At 33.8% G+C, this 19,987-nt stretch overlaps 2 protein-coding genes across 17 annotated transcripts in view; one reads left to right on the top strand and one right to left on the bottom strand.

The window, feature by feature from the left end:
• VRK2 (VRK serine/threonine kinase 2) overlaps positions 1 to 6,367 on the top strand; it is a 108,342-nt gene extending 101,975 nt beyond the window's left edge. For 7 of the 10 annotated variants that reach the window (XM_070798693.1, XM_019970193.2, XM_070798695.1 and 4 more), the window contains one exon: positions 5,991 to 6,367. In XM_070798693.1, coding sequence (XP_070654794.1) covers positions 5,991 to 6,335 — 345 coding nt within the window. In that variant the 3' untranslated portion in view covers positions 6,336 to 6,367. Of the gene's footprint in view, positions 1 to 53; positions 4,712 to 5,990 lie in introns of those variants that run through there. The other 3 variants (XM_019970194.2, XM_070798696.1, XM_070798697.1) reach the window with 3 other exon arrangements.
• The window catches only part of FANCL (FA complementation group L), an 89,283-nt gene continuing 75,184 nt past the window's right edge, over positions 5,889 to 19,987 (bottom strand). For 6 of the 7 annotated variants that reach the window (XM_070798703.1, XM_070798702.1, XM_019970195.2 and 3 more), the window contains 7 exons: positions 12,357 to 12,507; positions 9,837 to 9,920; positions 9,308 to 9,353; positions 9,147 to 9,228; positions 8,174 to 8,290; positions 6,788 to 6,859; positions 5,889 to 6,439 (listed from right to left, as the gene is read on the bottom strand). In XM_070798703.1, coding sequence (XP_070654804.1) covers positions 6,404 to 6,439; positions 6,788 to 6,859; positions 8,174 to 8,290; positions 9,147 to 9,228; positions 9,308 to 9,353; positions 9,837 to 9,920; positions 12,357 to 12,507 — 588 coding nt within the window. In that variant the 3' untranslated portion in view covers positions 5,889 to 6,403. The remainder of the gene's footprint in view (positions 6,440 to 6,787; positions 6,860 to 8,173; positions 8,291 to 9,146; positions 9,229 to 9,307; positions 9,354 to 9,836; positions 9,921 to 12,356; positions 12,508 to 19,987) is intronic. The other variant, XM_070798704.1, reaches the window with a different exon arrangement.

The raw sequence follows: 19,987 nt of genomic DNA on the forward strand, positions 1-19,987 counted from the left end.
AGGTTACATTAGAATATGCCCTTTGGGAATAAAGCCTTTTATTTTCTCCTGAGGACCAAGGTTGTACAGTTGCGCTAAAAAAGAAAGGACAAAATATCCTATCCGGCCGATAAAACCAAAGCAGCCAACACCAGTTATCACAGAACAGAATGACAGTGAGCACCTTTGCCTGCAGATCTGATTCTTTCTTCAGCCTGAGAATGTAATGAAATGCACTGGAGTTTGTTATGCCGTCTGTGATCCTTGAGGGACTCACCGTATTCCACACTTTTACATAGACTCCTCCAATGTCCAGCTCATCAGCAGGTGTGAGAGTGTCCCTGTCACCGTGGTTGTATTTACTCTTCTTTCTTATTTTTGGCTGCACTGGGTCGTCCTTGCTGTGTGCAAGCTTTTTCTAGTGCAGTGAGTAGGGATTGCTCTCTAGTCCTGATGACCTGTTGGCTTCTCATCGTGGTGGCTTCTCATTGTGGTTCACAGGCTCTAGGGCACACCGGCTCAGTTTCCTCACGGCATGTGGAATCTTACTGGACCAGAGACTGAACCCCTGTATTGGCAGGCAGATTCTTAACCACTGGACCACCAGAGAAGTCCAGTTGTATTTTTAAATGACATATTTTTTATATCATCCAATCATTTCTTTGGCTAGTGACTCACCTCTAGCAGATGACTCATTCAAGCAACAGCAAATCTTTCCTAATTTAACCTTTTTTGACAAGAGGCATACAAGGTATTTATATCTGCAGTCAAAACATTTTTTCCCAGAACAGCCAACATTTTATTATTTAAATAACATCATTTCCCCCAAATGACTTGAGGTAGTTTACAATATGAAACAAAATAATTTAATGCCCCCTCCTTCTATTTCTTCCCCACCCAAAGAAAGAAAAACAAATTGGTTAATCAGCCAACTGGGATGTTAATTGCTAAAGTGAGCAAATCAGAAGCATACTAGGTAGGCATTTCTCATGTAACCAGCAAGCATACAAGTGTATCGAGAGAGAGATGCTTTTTAGTACTAATAGGAGTCTTTTACATTTATTGTTATAAACAATGGTAGCATCATTTGTTTTCTGTTTTCTTTTTAAATTGATAATCTACTTCAAATGAACAGAAGTTCCCATTTATAAAATTTTATAGCTTTATAGTTCCCATTTATAAAATTAAAGACAAATATTACTCAGTGACAAAGTTTAGAGATTCTTGAATGCTCTTTTTCAACCCTTAATGGGCACTGGTATCACCTGAGTATGTAGTAGAGAGGGATATAAAAATACTGATGCCCACATTCCAAGAAAAGAAATGGATTTGTTTTAATTGGGATGGTAATGCGATAGGTGTGTATAGATTTTATCACTCCTGAAAGTTCTTTGTTCCTTTTGTCAGTCAGTCCCCTTCCCTCAGGGGCAATTTATATTCTGATTTTTGTCGCTAAATTTAGTTTTGTTTAAATCTGGGTCTCCTGCATTGCAGGCAGATTCTTTACCATCTGAGCAACCAGGGAAGCCCCTCACAAACATGTAGTCGTATGCCCTCTTTTCTAGCTTCTACTCAGCATGGTTTCTTGAAATTTCTCCGTATTATTGCACCCACCAGTAATTTGTTCTTTTTCGTGTTGAGTAATACTCCACTGTATAGTTACACCATAATTCATATATACGTTCTCCTATCAGTGGGCACCTGGGCTGCCCCTGACCCTTCTTGTTGTCGTTCAGTTGCTAAGTAGTATCAGACTCTGACCCCATGGACTGCAGCACCCGAGGCTCCTCTGTCCTTCACTATCTCCCGGAGTTTGCTCAAATTCATGAAATTGAGTCGGTGATGCTATCTCACCATCTCATCCTCTGTGGCCCCCTTCTCCTCCCGCCCTCTTCCTGATCTTTCCCAGCATCAGGGACTTTTCCAATGAGTCAGCTCTTCGCATAAGGTGGCCAAAGTACTGGAGTTTCAGCTTCAGCATCAGTCCTTCCAATGAACATTCAGGATTGATTTCTTTTAGGACTGACTGCTTTGATCTCCTTGCTGTCTAAGGGATTCTCAAGAGTATTATCCAGCACCACAGTTCAAAAGCATCAATTCTTTGGCACTCAGCCTTCTTTATGGTACAACTCTCACATCCATACATGACTACTGAGAAAACCACAGCTTAACTATATGGACTTTTGTTAGCAAAGTGATGTCTCTGCTTTTTAATATGCTGAGTTTATCATAGTTTTCCTTCCAAGCAGCAAGCATCTTAATTTCATGGCCAGTCACTGTCTGCAGTTATGACACAAGTCCTTCTATGGATATGTTCTGTTTGTCCTGAGAACTGGAATTGCTGGATAACAGGAGAGATGTATGTTCAACATTATAAAAAGCTAACAGATACTTGCCATTTTATACTCCCACCAATAATGTATGCAAATTCCAGCCATTCCACATCCTCCCTCTGCACTACTTGGTGTTTGTAAGTCTTTCTAGCCATCATAGCGTTGTGTGTATTAGTATCTCATAGTCATTCTAGTTATCATTTACCTGATAACTAATCATGGTGAGCACCTTTTCCTGTGCTCTTCACTCATATATCTTCCTTTGTGAAGTGCCCTTTCAAGTGTTTTTATCTTTTATTTGGATAATTGTTTTTAAGTTGTAGGAATTCTCTGTATTTTCCCTGTCCCCTGTTCAATATCTATATTGCAGAAATGTTCTCCTTGTGTGCATCCTGCCTATTTATTTAGTCTTTTATGCACAGAAACTGTTTTTATTTGAAATTCAGTGTATCATTTTGCCTACTACTTGAAGATCACAAAGTTATTTTGGTATCTTTTAGAAGGTCTATAGTTTTATCTTTCATATTTGGGTCTATGAGCCATCTCAGATCAATTGGGTATGGTGTGAGTGACACAGAGGTTGACGTTCATTTTTTCAATGTTGTAAGCCAGTTATCCCAGCACCGTTTCTTTAATATTTATTTATTTGGCTGCACTGGGTCTTAGCTGTGGCATATGGGATCTAGTTTCCTGACCAGGGAGCAAACCGAGGCCTCCTGCTTTGGAAGCACAGGATCTTAGCCAGTGGGCCACCAGGGAAGTCCCAGAGTACCATACTTAAAAAGATTTTTCTAATTTCTTTGGAGCCCTTTTCAGAAGTCAGCTGACTATATAAACATGGGTCTATTTCTAGACTCTCTTTTCGATCAATTTATTTGTTTATCCTTAGTTCTGAAATCAGGTAGTCCTTCAGCCCCTTTCTTTTCTCCAAAGATGCCATGGCCATTTTAGATCCTGGTCCCCTCCATTAAAAATTTAAGAATCATCTTGTCAATTTCCACTAAACAGCAGAGTGGGATTTTAATTGGGACTACACTGAATCTAAAGATCAGTCTAAAGGGAACTGAAATCCCAACAACATTGAATTCTCCAATGCAAGAACTTGACACTTGTCTCCATTTGTTTCTTTAAACATTTTTTAGTGTAGATAGCCTACACTGCTTCCATTAAAATGATGTCTCAGTATTTTGGTTTTTAATCCTATTGTAAATGTCATTTTTCAAAAACTTCATATTCCAGTTATTTGTTGCTGGTATGTAGAAACGAAATTTTAATGGCCTTGTGTCTTGAGATCTTCCTGCAATTCACTTCATTAGTTCTAGTAGTTCTTTTGTATGCTTAGGATTTTTTACATAATCAATCATGTTTTCTGAAAGTTTTCTTCCTAATGTTCATGTCTTTCATTTCTTTCATGTCTTATTACACCTGCTGGGACCTCTAATACTATGTTGACAATTCAATGTAGTAATGAGTGGGCATCCAACTTTATATTCCTCATTTTAGGGGGAAAGCATTCATTCTTTCACCATAAGTATGATGTTAGCTGTAGATTTTTCCTAAATGCCTTTTATTATCAGGCTGAGGAAATTTCATTGTATTTATAGTTTACTGAAGAATAAATTTTAGTCAGGAATGGGTATTGTTTTTTGGGATGTGTTCAGATCATATAATTTTTGATCTTTACTAGTATAATAAACTCCACTTAGTTATGATGTGTTGTCATACTGAATTCAATTTGTTGTTTTTCCATTATAGATTTTTATATTTCTATTGATGAGAGATAGTGGTAATTTTTTGTTTCCGTATCCTTGTGTGATTTTGTTTTTCAGTCACTGTGCAAGTTACATTAGAGGGAAGTATCTATTTTCAGAAAATGTTTCAATAAGATTTGTCTTTCATGAATGAGAGTTTAGCAAGAAAACTATCTAGGTCTATAGTTTTGTTGTAAAATTTTAAATTATGAATTTACTCTCTGTCACATGATTATTAGATTTTCTTTTTATTCTTATGTCAATTTTTATAATTGATCTTTCAAGGAATTTGTCCATTTCATGTAACTCGTCAAATCTGTCAGCACTGTGTAGTTCCTAATATTCTTTTATACTTTTAACATCTTCAGTATCCTGGTAATGATAACTGAATTCATGATGCTTTACAGTGACATGGTCTCCCCAGTTCCCAAACCCTGGAAAGCATTGGTCTGTTCTGCATCACTGTAATGTTGTCATTTTGAGTATGTCAGTATAAACCAAATTATACACTATGTAACTTCAGATTGGCTTTATTTCTTTCCCCATAATGTGTGTGAGATCCATCCAAATTTTGCATTCATTGATAGTTCATTCTTTTCTTATTGCTAGGTGGTATTCTGAGGTATGGATGTAGTGTTGAAGAACATGTGAGTTTCTTCCAGTTTTTTTGCCTTTTGCCATGTCTAGTAGTTCTCAGTTAATTACTAAAAGCAATGTTTTCTAGTAAGGAGGATGTGAGATACTGCCTGTTTGCTATCCCTTGCTTAATGCAAAGTAGTGGTGGTCGGTAGGGCTGTGTACCAATAAAATTTTACTCATAAACAGGCAGTCAGTGAGCCACTTATCCAGTCCTACCATAGACTGTCTTTCCCAATCAGAGCTCTCAGGAAGACAGCTGAGGGTTAAATCCTTCCATGAGTGCTTTCCCATTTGACATCATCTGTTGTTGCCTAAGGAGAGACAAGGTATATAGGTCACACAGGAGAGGACTGTCTTGAAATTTCAATAGTCGACTTCTATTTTTACCTAGATGGGGACTAACTAGATCATTCGTTTCTACATGTAAGTTAAGTTGTATGTAAATACAGTTTAAGTTAGCTTACCTGTGGCTCTTATCCTTTAGAAATACGATTTGATGGTATATTTCTTTGTGAAAGAACTATGCTTTATTGGCCTACTATTAACTCATTTTGCCTTTTTAGTGAATTAAACTGACAAAACTTTAGGAAACTTTCATTTGTGTGACTTTCTTAGCTCTCAGGCAGCAGTTTATAGTTATCTCAGTAATTTCTTAATGGAAAAGCTGAAGAGCCTTCAAGACATCTCTTTGGGCATGGTAAAACTAACTTGTATAGACTGATTCCTTTTTGCAGAGGATTAGAGTGAGCATCTTAGGTCAATTTCTGAACAAATAGATTTTTACCAGCTGTCTTCTTGAGGTCTGTTATGGGAAGATAAGGGTGCTTGGGCAGGAAGCTACAGTGGACAGGCCACTGGCTGATACCACTCTATGTGGGTGCCCAGTACACAAGGACCATCGTGCTCCAGTGCTTCCAGCCTCTTTAATTATTACTGACCAAAAAGCCTTCTAATGATGACTTCTCTTATCCCCGTAAGATTAAGCCTGGTTTTTTTCTTGCCAAAAAAATCATTATTTTCATATGCTATCCTATTTTTAGATTATAAATTATTTAAGAAATAGCCTACTTCTTGGTTTAAAAGATCCAATCAAATTAACCAGATTGATTGTTTGATGCTTTATAAATACTTAAAATCCAGAACCTAAAAATAACTTCTCAGGAAAAATGAAAAAGCACCCAAAAACTTGATCTTATGTAACACATTTTATTTAGCATTCTTAAAAGAGTACACTAAAATACTTGGATAACTCAAACCTAACACATAATAAATATGTATTTTCTCATAGGAAAGCACAAGAAGAAGACAAAAATATTGTGAGTCTCAAGAATCTCAAAATGATGTAAAAAGTTCTCCACACAAATCCAGCTGTATACAATTCCCAAATTCATTTTATGAACCCCATCAAGATTTTACCAATCCAGATATGTTCAACAAGTCAAGCTCTCCATCTTGGTACACAAACACTTCTACAACTGGTATGGAGGTCACAGAATTAGACAGTTCTACAGGATTTTGGCTTACAGTGTCCCAGTTTACATTTAGCGAAGAGATGAAACTAGATATATATTATTATAGCTTCACCATTATTTTTCTTTTGATATTAGTATATCTTGCTTTATATTTTCTCTGAAGTTATCAAATAAAATCCTTTTGATAATTTAAGTTTCTAGCTCTTCACAGGAATGCTGCATTCTTATTTCAGGCTTTTCTCCCAGACATTTTCAAGGTAATTGGCTTATAGAAAGAGAGGAATGCTTTATATTAGAAATGTAATGATAGGTAAGAATAAATAAGATAAAATACTTAAGATTCAGATCTAGGAAAACTAGAAAAGGGGTTAACCTATTTTTGATCAAAACAGAGATCTTTAAATTAAAATATTAATAGAGGCAAATTTATCTTAGAAGTTTTTTTTTAAATAAATTGACCTAAATGTTTCTAAAAGTTTTATATATACTGATATAAAATTATATACTACATGTATATATATATAAATCTTCTATACTATATAAATCAATCTTCTAAAACACATTACTGAAAGCTAGGTACAGTTTTATGAAATGTGACAAATAATTTGCTTACCTTACTACAATATGGACATTCACCAAATATGATGTTAAAACTCTGTCTACTAGTCAGTAGTCCTCTCAACCACTGAAAATTTTGAACAGAGAAGAAAAGAGGAGGAATGTCAACATGATTACAGGTACTCCGAATATCATTTCATTCTTTTTGAGTACATTATATTTTTATGTCAGAGATTTGCCTTCTTAATTTTCTTTTGCAAGAGTAAGAGAAGCATTTTCTGAGCCAATACCAAACTACTAAAACGCAAAAAAACAAGGGGAAACCAGTATGGATTTTAAGGTCTGTACCACTGATTTATAATCGAATTACAGGCCCCTTTAAGAACCTGATAAAATGCATGCACCTTCTCTACCCTACCACAGCTGTACACAAAAATAGTGTGTTCAAATCCATGGAGTTCACAGACCTAACCTAAATCCATGAATCACAAATTAAGAACTCCTGCTATAAAAGGTACTTTTATAGGCTCTTAAAATTTAGGTATTAATTCTGATCTTAATCACCAATAGTGGGGTTAATTCTCAACCCATTAATTACAAGCAGGAGGCAACCCATTTTTAAAAATTAAATGAATTTTCATTATTACAAAAGAAAGCATATGTTCCCTTAAGAGTATCTCTATAATTAGACCTCATATTTTATGATTTTATATAAGGTAAATTGACATCCCTACCTAATTCTCCACTGTTAAACTGCAGATAGCACCAGCCACTAAACTAATCACAAAAATCATGAGGTGATTTTAAGGAAGTCTTTGAACAGTGAAAGCACTATGCAATGCCACGCTGTTTCTGTCGACAGAGGCACACATAGTTAACTGTATGTCCACTGTGCCCTAAGATAAATGCTGGAGAGCAAGCGGCTGCAGACAGGAGTGAAAGCAGACTTAACAAACAATAAACAGTAAGTGTCACTGACTAAGTGTTGTGAGATATTCACATCACAAAATGCATTCTTAATATCAAAAGTAGGATTAACATTTATTCTATACTTAAATATAGCCTGAAAAGTAACAGGTACTCTGTAGTACTAGCTCCCTTTCACTTTATTGCCACCATTAGTCCTACTTGTTTGAGTCTACACTGTGGTTACATGAGATATTTACACCAAGATTCCAATGTTCCATCAGAATCTTTAATTTGTTGTACATCAGTGAAAAATCCATGAATATAGTCTAGATACATGTCCCCCCTTCTTGGATACTTTAGAACATTTCTAAGTTCATCAGTAACCATGAAGAAGTGAAACAGGGCATTTGGAATGAATGGTAAAGGAGCTAATGGCAAAAAAGGTGATCACTATTGACTAAACAGATTTTATTTTAGATTTCACATGTGTATTTCCTACGCTGTCAAGTCTTGCTGATATTTTTATTTTTACCTCATATAAGCATATATAATGGAAAGACTGGCCACATTGTGAATTATCACACACTTGATCAGGAATGGCACCATCAAGTTGATAGGCATAACAAATCCCACAATCCATAGAAAAATCCTTCAAAAGAAAAGAAATATTTGGGGATGGGTGGGAGGAAAAAAGAAATAAGAATGCACAAGGTGAAGTAAAGAATGAATATGGTGTTAGATAAAGTTAAATTTTTATAACATTTTTATAAAGGTAACTATATTGCTATGTTATAGAAAATACAGTCACATCACTGTTTAACACCTTAGAAAAGCTATTTGCAAGAGAGGGCTTCCTTTTTCATCCAGTAAATAATAAACACAGATATACTAAAAAACAGGTTCTACTTCTGGCTCACTAGATGTTTGGGCTTAAGTAATTTTTCTAGTTTGTACATCAATATAATGCCACGATAGAATGCAAAAACAAGAATTGACATCAGTTTGTGATTATACTAAACTTCAAAAGTACATAACTAAAGGAAAAAGACAAAAACATACCACCAATTTAGTAGTCCACGTTCATCATAAATCACTTCTATTATTTCTGCAATGTAGTAGTATCTATTCAGTTTTAAAAAACTATACTGCCATCTTTCACAAAGACTTCTTTCAAACTAATTAGAACTTTATTTCAGTAAGCCATAAGTAGACAGTATAGACAATCCAAACATCTCATTAGCTATACTGGAACTTTCCCCCTATTTTTAATAATAAAGATGTCATTAATCACTTTACTGCTTGAAGACCATGAAAAAAGTACACTTATAACACCAATCAAAGGTTAATAAGTTCTTTGATGGAACTGTTGCTTGCAGGTCAGAAATCTGTTGTAATATTCTTCCAGTTCCTTCCCTCTCAGCCTCATTTTTCTCTGGTGCCTAAAAGAACATTTAAGTTTCATTATGCAATACCATTTGGAATATCAAAGCACTGACAAAACTTACAGATTTTTCCAGGATAGCACGAGCTGGAAAGTCAATTTCTAAAACATCTTTCAAATTTTGTAACAGACTGTTTTCTGGATCCCTGAAAGTATGAAAAAAAAATGTTATTAAATTTGTTTAATCATAGAAAAAAGTAAAAATTGTATTGCAAAGATACCTACCACAAATGTATGTTTCTGCTCAGCCTAATTCCCAGGGGTTTTACCACTTTAGATTTTTTTTTTTTAAAAAGAAAAAAAAAATGTCAATTTAGGGTTTGCTGCTTTCATTTTTAAAGTCACATTTGGCACAGAATTTGTCTGTTTATTGAGCTATATAACTGATAACACTATATTATATATTTAGGTATACAGCATAATGATTTGGAATCTGTATTTTGCAAAATGATTATCACAAGTTTAGTTAACGTCTACCATCATGCAGTTACAAAATTTGAAATATACATAGTATTTGTTAATTACAGGATTTCGTTTCCTAACTATTTGATTAGAAAATCTAAATCATATATATATATATATATATACACACACACACACACACACACACACACAGAAGTAGAGTTCACGATGAGACATTTTCATTTAAGATATTTACCATTAGTATATTAATACATTAGAATATTTAATTATTACAGTAGTGGACAAGGATTTTATGATTCTGTTAAAAACATTTAAACCTGAGATCTCATACCATGGTCAGCTCCAAGAAAACAGCACTCAGGAAGCATGGTGGGATGCCTGGGGTCTACCTCTATATTTATTGAAACGTTATTCCCTAGAATAAAAGAATATTAAAGCTTTTAGAATTAGAACGGTTCATAAAAAATATATAAAGGAGTAATTTGTCTGGGTACTTAGTTCATTGTATATCCAAGGAAAGATTGTTTTATATGGTTTTTTACAAAAGTAAATACATTACTAATTCATAATTTAAAAGAAGTGAAGTAATTTTAAAACTTTGATCATGACTAAAGATTTGGGATCCTGAGTTTCAAAAAACAGTGCCAATTCATAAGCTGTGTGTGTGCGCCCAGTTGCTCAGTTGTGTCTGACTTTTTGCGACCCTCCCTGGAAAGACCCTGCTGGGTCCCTCTGTCCATGGGATTTTCCAGGCAAGAACAGTGGGGTGGTTGCCATTTCCTCCTCCAGGGGATATTTCCAACCCAGGGATTGAACCCACATCTCCTACATCGGCAGGTGGATTCTTTACCACTGAGCCACCTGAATTCTGGTTGGAATTCTATTAAAGTTTGAATTACAATTTTCTATGAAGTAATAAAGATCTTTAATATAAAAAATTACAAGTTACAAACTGAAAAATACTCTAAATGACTTCTATAACTTTTTTGAACATAAAGGACTAAAAATACAATAAATGGTAAAAATAAATGTTTAAGATTTGAATTTTATACAAACATTGTTTCTCCATGTGAAGATTTCCTATGTAGGCTAACAAAGGGTTCAATTCATATTAAATGTTTGGAAACTGTTCATTTAATATCAAAAATAACTAACAGTTCATGAAATCTAAGAAGTAAGCAATTTCTACTTGACACTACATTCTTCAATAAATTTTAACTATACTATAGTACAAATTTCAGAAATGTTATTGCTTTTATTGAAGGTACATATAGTGTAATTGTTTAAGGTTAATTTGGATTTCATTTTTATGGTAAAAATGTCTTGATAAATTCTATACACTATAGCATAATCCTTTGGCTAAGGTTGGCAACAATATAAATACAATTATTACAGATCTGGCAAAAAGAGATAATCAAGTAAAATAAAAAATGAGTACAGTAATTCAATAAGAAAAACAAAATTACAAAGTTAACTTATAATCTCACTGTTTAATGCATTTTTTACCACGAACACAAATTTCACGTTAGCCTTTAGCAATATCATCTGCTAATGGCTGCAGAAACTACTTTCACTTAACAACAATGGTCATACCATCGAATCTTTTGATTAATTTGCTGAAAACTTGGTCCTAGAAAGCCAAACCAATGCCTGAAGCAAAAAAAACAGTAGCTAAAACGTAAATATATAAAGAAAGTGAATAAAACCAAGGTTGTTTATGCTGAACCTTGAAAAATAAAGTAAAAAGTGTATTTAACCATAACCTGGAGAAATAATTATATAATGGGGCCATTAATACTATACTTCTTTGGAGACAGTATTTTCATTTTAATATATACTTGTTCACAAATATACTGTAACTTGGTTAATTATTCTAAATTAAATACTGTTAAGACTTTTTCAAACTCAGTAAGTAACAGTACTATTTGTAGAACTGCTGCACTTCTCTTACTTCTCGTAGTAACATATCCCTTTCCCCACCTAGATAATCTATTATGCCTAGGTAGAAACTATGCAAACTGCTCAATAATTTGGATATGATTCACATCAACATATCCTTCTTAAAACTATAGTTTATTTACTGTGATCTCAAATATAGTTTTAAAACATCTAAAATCTTGAAAGGCTGAACTTTAAAACTGATTTCATGTATTGCTTGCTCATAATGATAATATATAAAACAGTAATTTCACAGTAAATAGAATATGGTAATATTGCCAGGATATTTATGGTTATTCCTTATCTTATTAATTTCATATATTTATAGTAAAGAAAATCTATTATAATATTTAATTAGTACTAAGTATTATATATTAATTATATTAGTATTAATAATAAGTAGTACAATACTTAAAATATATTCAATTATTATTTTGTAAAGCTTTCTTTTTACTCTTCAATGGCATGCATGGCCCACTTCAGGTTCTTTTATCCTCCTCTACATTCCTGTTAGAAAATATTCCCAGACTTGTTCGTACTAATCTTGTCTAGTTTCACAAATGAAGACTTCATTATTTCTAACAGCTTTTTCCCAAGTAATGGAAGTTTAAAAAAAAAAAATCTACTCCACAATTTCCATGCTAACTAAAAGCTAATTAAACACTATCTGAATGCTACATCCATGGATTAGATCATCACCTTTTATAATGAAACACCTCAGTACTTGTCCTTTCTACTTAAAATATTTACATTTAAATATGTACTAATAAATCATAGTTCATCCCTCATACAAAAAAGTCTCATCTAAAATCCAATGTCATCTTAGATTCCTTTTCCAGAGTAATACAAAATACACTCAAACATCTTTAAAAAAAAAAAAACAACAAACTTCCTTAATCCTCTTTTACCCTACCTAATACAATTCTGCGTGCTGTAGCACTCCGTGTGGGTTTTTCTGGCTCAAGTACCCAAGTCTTCTCATCAATTTCATCCATAACATCCCAGAATGTCTTCAGTGATTCCAATGCTGCCAAAAACTGAGTATAAATGCTTATTAAGGAGCTCTGTGAAAAGACAAGTGAAAGCTGAGTAAGTTGCATGACTATCAATAGCAGATAATCTTCCATTTACAACTCAGTTTACAAGTTTTAAGCTCTGTTTCATTTCAGCTAAAACTAGGCTCTAGTAAACAAGTTAACTCTCCCTGCTTCGTATCTCTTCACCACTATTAGTATTAACAGAATACTTCTTTGACTGTCACTGAACTGTGCACTTACCAAGTAAACGTTTTAAAAACCATATTTCTTTTTATTATGATTAATTTTGTACTATATGTATGGAAAAGTAATTAATACAAAGTATATTTAAACTACTAATGTATATAATATATATTCAGCAGTCTACACAATTTTTAATATGAAAAATTTTACCCAGTTATCAAGCATTGTGTTTACAGTGCTCCTTTATACACTATTAATAAGTAACTCTGCAGACTTAATTAGACATAGATTATGAAAAGGCTTTCCTCATTTTTAAAGAATTCAAACAGAAATTACAAGATATCTTTTGATGTTAAATTTTTAGCCAGTCTCTAAATTCAGTATTTCAGGCATTAATCCTTTATGGGAATTAAATACATTTCACTACATAACAAGAATTAAAGCTGTCACTGACTTTAAAAATCAATTCATAATTCAAAGTCAAGAGTTTCTCATAAAATAATGTATGATTAAAAAGATACAACTATTTACTAAATATTTTATATAAAAAGCAATCAAAACTAAAACCATTAAAGAATTAGGGATTTTATTTATTGTTTCAAATAAAAAAAAAGTCACCAAAAATATTGCAAATGTACTCATCCAAAATAACTGATACAAGCCAATAATTTAAAAATATGATACACCCTGAGTAAGATGAAGGAATCAACCTACCTGACTTCAGGCCCTACTACAAAGCCACAGTTATCAAGACAGTATGGTACTGGCACAAAGACAGAAATATAGATCAATGGAACAAAATAGAAAGCCCAGAGATAAATCCATGCACATATGGACACCTTATCTTTGACAAAGGAGGCAAGAATATACAGTGGATTAAAGACAATCTCTTTAACAAGTGGTGCTGGGAAATCTGGTCAATCACTTGTAAAAGAATGAAACTAGAACACTTTCTAACACCATACACAAAAATAAACTCAAAATGGATTAAAGATCTCAACGTAAGACCAGAAACTATAAAACTCCTAGAGGAGAACATAGGCAAAACACTCTCTGACATACATCACAGCAGGATCCTCTATGACCCACCTCCCAGAATATTGGAAATAAAAGCAAAAATAAACAAATGGGACCTAATTAAACTTAAAAGCTTCTGCACATCAAAGGAAACTATTAGCAAGGTGAAAAGACAGCCTTCAGAATGGGAGAAAATAATAGCAAATGAAGCAACCGACAAACAACTAATCTCAAAAATATACAAGCAACTCCTACAGCTCAACTTCAGAAAAATAAATGACCCAATCAAAAAATGGGCCAAAGATCTAAATAGACATTTCTCCAAAGAAGACATACAGATGGCTAACAAACACATGAAAAGATGCTCAACATCACTCATTATCAGAGAAATGCAAATCAAAACCACTATGAGGTACCATTTCACACCAGTCAGAATGGCTGCGATCCAGAAGTCTACAAATAATAAATGCTGGAGAGGGTGTGGAGAAAAGGGAACCCTCTTACACTGTTGGTGGGAATGCAAACTAGTACAGCCACTATGGAGAACAGTGTGGAGATTCCTTAAAAAACTGCAAATAGAACTGCCTTATGATCCAGCAATCCCACTGCTGGGCATACACACTGAGGAAACCAGAAGGGAAAGAGACACGTGTACAGCAATGTTCATCGCAGCACTGTTTATAATAGCCAGGACATGGAAGCAACCTAGATGTCCATCAGCAGATGAATGGATAAGAAAGCTGTGGTACATATACACAATGGAGTATTACTCAGCCATTAAAAAGAATACATTTGAATCAGTTCTAATGAGGTGGATGAAACTGGAGCCTATTATACAGAGTGAAGTAAGCCAGAAGGAAAAACACCAATACAGTATACTAACGCATATATATGGAATTTAGAAAGATGGTAACGATAATCCTGTATATGAGACAGCAAAAGAGACATTGATGTATAGAACAGTCTTATGGACTCTGTGGGAGAGGGAGAGGGTGGGAAGATTTGGGAGAATGGCATTGAAACATGTGAAATGTCATGTATGAAACGAGATGCCAGTCCAGGTTCAGTGCACGAGGCTGGATGCTTGGGGCTGGTGTGCTGGGATGGCCCAGGGGGATGGTATGGGGAGGGGGGAGGGAGGAGGGTTCAGGATGGGGAGCACGTGTAAATTTCTTCTAAATTTTTATAAAATAAAAAAAAAAAAAAAAGAAATAACTCCTTTAAAAATGTATTTTATACTTATGTACTTAAGAAAAATCTATTTCATCTCACTTCAGCAGGGTTTTACATGTAGATGGATTTCATAGCTCAGATTCACAAAGGTAGTTTCAACTCTTCTAACCTTCTATACACAGAAAAAAAGAGTAGGAACTAGAACGTAATGTCCAAAAATAACCTTTTAGGAATTTGAGGGTAGGATGTCTGTTCTCTTCTAGTATAGCATACTTATCTACAAGTTTAAATGCCAGAATCCAGAAATCAGAAAACCACAGACTCCGAAGTATTTTTTTTTTTTTTTAAACTATGAGATGTCCTTTATTTCCTCTTTCACTGAACACACCATCATTCTTTATATACCCAACTAAGAAACCAGTTTTGACCCTTGTAGATTTCTGGTCTTATCACCTAATAAGTTCAAAAGCTAATATGAGACGTAAGTCCATATTACCATTTACCATATTACCATTTCTTGGTAATTATCTTAGTATTCTATACTATCAAAATAATCCATTATTCTTATTTCCATATCTAGATTTGCCATCCTTGACTTCATCTACCTTCCTGCAGGGTACCCTATTTAAAATAAAGCCTTGAACATATCAGTCCCTCTCTTAAAACCATGTAAGTCAACATTCCAACTGGATTTTTTTCCCCTCTAGTTATATTTCCCTAAAGCCCACCATTTACATTGCAATTGATTTTTGTATTCTACAAACCTGATACTATGATTTCCTGGTTTACATTACACATTAAGTGCAGTTCTTCTCAAAGTGATGTTTTTGTCCTTGTGATACTACCATGGAATAAAAGCAACACAAATTCTAAAAACTGTTCAATAAATATTTGTTTAAATTGAACTAAACTATTTGACATTAAACTATAACCACTGATGACCTTCATCATTCTATTTATTAGGATTACCATTATTTACAAGTAGCTTGCAAATTATGTTTTATGTTATCAGTGATTAAAACCAGTTCTTTATCATGACTTAGTTAATATTGTTCAATATGCATACAAAGATATGTTTATATAAAATAAAATGAAATACTTTCTGTGGGTATATTTACTACTCCAAGCTTCAATAACCACATTCTCTATGATGATTCACAAACTTATTTAGCCCAGATAGAGAATCCAAAACTACTTAGCCATTTCTATATTGATGATATCTATATGGCTGTCCAACTTGCACACCCTACTGAGATGGTCATCATCTTCCCAAAGAAGAATTCCCTTCCTGTTTTGTTTTTTCTTAGTGAAGGGACTACTACTTTTCCTACTACCTAAGCCAGGAATCTAAGCATAGTTTTAAGTAGATTACTAAACAACCTTCTAACTGAATTTTCTTCCTTTAGATATAGCCCTCCTACTGTAATGGACTTTTGTACTCTGTAAATCTAATACTGTAATATATTTGCTTACAATAAAAGACATTAACCATTAGATGCAAATACAATAAACCATTTGCTAGACAGTATGTTGGGATTTTTAATAGTTTTACTGAGGTATACTTGCCATACAAAGAACTGCACATATTCCGTGTGTTCAAGTTGATGACTTTGGGCATATGCATATATCCATAATACCATCACCACAATCAAGGTAATAGATACAGCCAACACTTTCCAAAGTTTCCTTATGTCCTTTTGGGGTTTTCTTAACAAAGAACATGAGATCTACCCTCAACAAATTGTAAAATGCATACTACTTGCATTGTAAACTATCTTGTACACATGGTCCCTGACCTAGAGAAATTCACAACCTATCAAATCAGAAAGATCTGCACCACATTAGACAAAGGATTAACACCCTTAATATAAAAGGTTACTTACTGAAAATCAACTTTCAAAATACATACATACATATTAAAGAATAGGGGATAAAGTTTCCCAGAGAAAAACTTCACATAATCATTTAAAAAATACTTCACCTCATAAGTTTAGACATTATTTCTAAGTGCAGAGTTTCAGGTATGATGAAGTAAAGTGCAAAGTTTCAGAGATGAGCAAAGCCTCCGATTTAAGAGGATGGTACAAAAAACAAGATATACTGGATTGGGGGGTGGGGGTGAGTCTGCTTTCCCAAAGTAGCTTTTCTTTCAATAACTAGATAGCTCAATTCCATGGTATGGCTTCTTTCTTACAGCCCTCCCATTACTAGTCACTGCTTTATTACAGAACGCCACTGAAGATGTGAGCATTTTGAAAATTCTATGGGACCATGGTATAGGCCCTTAATCCATTATATAATAATGGCTTTGTTATGATTCAACACCAATGATTCTGATTCAAGGCTTCATTTGTCGCTAAGTAGTATGGTTTTTAAGACTACTCTTTTAATGACAATTTTTATTTTCTTTGTACTTGTCCAGGCTCCCCACAATATTATATATTATTTGTATAATCACAAAAGAGCACAGATAGAAACAGAAATAAAAGGTCTGTCCACTATCATTTCATGATGTGTATAGTGAAAAATGTACTAAGTTTTATGAAACTAATATTTCAACCATGCATCAGGACTATGTTAGGATCTCCAATACAAAGGTAAAAGAACCCAGTTCACAAAGATATCACCATTCTAATCTTGTAGGGTAACAAAGTATCTGATCAAGACATACTCAGCCTCTTGAAGCCTTAATATTATGTCTATAAATGTGAGTGTGCCATAGAATCAAAAGCATAGATAACTTTTAAGGTGACTTTCCGATCTAAAGTCAAGAATTCAAATATAACTTTGAAAATTCATAAAATAGAAGATTCTGTCCACTCAAAAGTACATATATTTTCTTTCAAAATGCCAGTTATTATAAATACTCCCATTTATTTCCAAATTATGTTTATAAACATTTTCTCTTTTACATTATAAATAACTTAGGATTCACTATAGAACAAACATTTCCTCTTTAATTAAAATAACTGTTATACCAGGATAAAAATATTTGGATTACATTTTCTATCCTCACATATTTAAGGAGAGAAGTCAAAAATGCATTATACAATTGCTATTATTTTCTAAAATATAGGGACAAGATTTCAGTCTTCTAAAACTCTTGAGTTTTGAAATAATTTATAAAATCATAAATTTCTAGCAGAAATATAAAAGAAATAAATATGAACATCCAAAAATTACATATGGAACACTGCAACTGATTAGTTTCATTAATTAAAGGAAAATGTCAATCGTTTTTGCACATACACCTGATTAAAAGAAATAGAGGGAAAAAGCTGTAGGCAGAAGACAAAAGAAGTTAGCAAAATAAAACAATTAATTAAACAGAAAAGGCTTAGTGTCCCAAAAGCAATAAATTGTTACAGAGAAGAAAAGTACCCCAGTAACCAAGATTATGATGTAGAAGCTTCTCACGTAAGCCGTGCTATGGTGGGGAGAGGATGTGATGCTAAACAACCTCTTGTTCTTAAAGCATTTTTCAAATTAAAATAGAAGTCCTGAGAAAGTTAAAAAATATCAAACAAGATGAGAAGAGCACATTCTATATTCTCTACCTACTCCAAAGATTAGTAGCACACCATTTCAATGGCATACCAACCATATTATTTTATCTATGTATTTTTCATTCTATTTTTATGTGGGGTAGGGCAGTGACAGGCAAAAAAAAAAAAAGACAACAGACTAACCACCAGACATTGGAAAACTATATCTGTAACATTCCATGCATTGGGAGCTCAAGAGCTAGGTTTAACAGGGAAGAGAGTCTCTGAGATGGAGACCAATCTTGTGTGAAAAGCAATGGTCAGAATATTTAAAAAAATGTATTAATCTCAAAGAAAAAAGACATCTTGACGTGATTTGAAAAGAGCAGGCATAAAGATATTAAGAGATCAATTTCACATTGGGTTCACCTAAGGCATTTAACGAAATCCTCTGCACTGAAATTAGGATACCTGGACCATTGTGTATACAGGTGAACTGTATGCGAGATCCCTGTGTTGATGCACTAAAAATTTCTGAATAAACACAATTCTGAACAGTTTGTTGGGTATGACAGATTTGGCATTTAAACCTTTAGATCATGAACCATTCTGGGCAAATGTCAGCAAATTATGGCCTTACCAAAAAAATTAAAAGGCATATTCTGTCTCCTGACTAGTTATTTATATTACTGAAACAGTCATTTTGGAAATGCTTGCCAATTTTTATCGCAGGGAAGTGTGATTAATCAAGTGCCCCAACAATTAAGCAGAGGAAGGTAAAGTTGGTTATTCTTGTTTTATGTTTAATAAATAAACCATCAGAAAACTAGATTATATCGGAAATCCTAAAGGATATCACCTTTTCTCATGACATACAGCCAACAAATAAGGAAGGAGATGAAAATGCTATATTTAGTGAAAGGAATTGGTGCTCTGGTTTCCACTGGCACCACTCACTGAGTGGTTTATATGCTAAAGTCTAAACTCTTCAAAACATGCTAGTCCTGATTACTGAAAGGTTAATGATCTCTTTTTTATGTTTGACAAAGAAACTGGTTAACAAGTATAAGCTAAGAAGTTAGTGGCTGTGACCCATTATTATATAGAAGGTGTATAAAATTTTTCAAATAGTGGTGACAAGTCAAAGGAAGCTGATAACAACTGTAGAGAAAAAGTTCTGTAGGGGTAAGGACATCATTTGAGAGATTAGTATACTCTTTGAATTAAAATAAATTGAGTTTTTAAAAGAATTGTCAAGTTATATTGCTTAGAAGGTCACATAGAGCTGCAAAGGTTTTGTTCAATCTTGAAGAACAAATGAAACACACAAAAGGCAAACACCAGGATTTTTTCAGGAAGGTAAATTTGTGGGCCATAAGTTTAACTGGTGTGTTTGGACCACTGTCCTACATCATCTTTATTTGTAGCTCTAACATTAAGTGATATATGCAATGGTAATTTTAACTTGGAAATCTCCCCCAAAAAGCAAAGCCTGAGGCAAGGGCTGGCAGTACAGATAGGTTATTCAAAGTAATCTTAGGGACTGAGGGAGTAGGGACTGGAAAGAGTACAAGAGAAGAGAGAAAGCTAAAGTAAGGAGGTACTTTCAAGATGGTCACTGTGGTCAACGGTGGCTCTGTGAGAAGTTC

This window comes from Bos indicus, chromosome 11, assembly GCF_029378745.1.
Source record: "Bos indicus isolate NIAB-ARS_2022 breed Sahiwal x Tharparkar chromosome 11, NIAB-ARS_B.indTharparkar_mat_pri_1.0, whole genome shotgun sequence".
NCBI lineage: Eukaryota > Metazoa > Chordata > Mammalia > Artiodactyla > Bovidae > Bos > Bos indicus.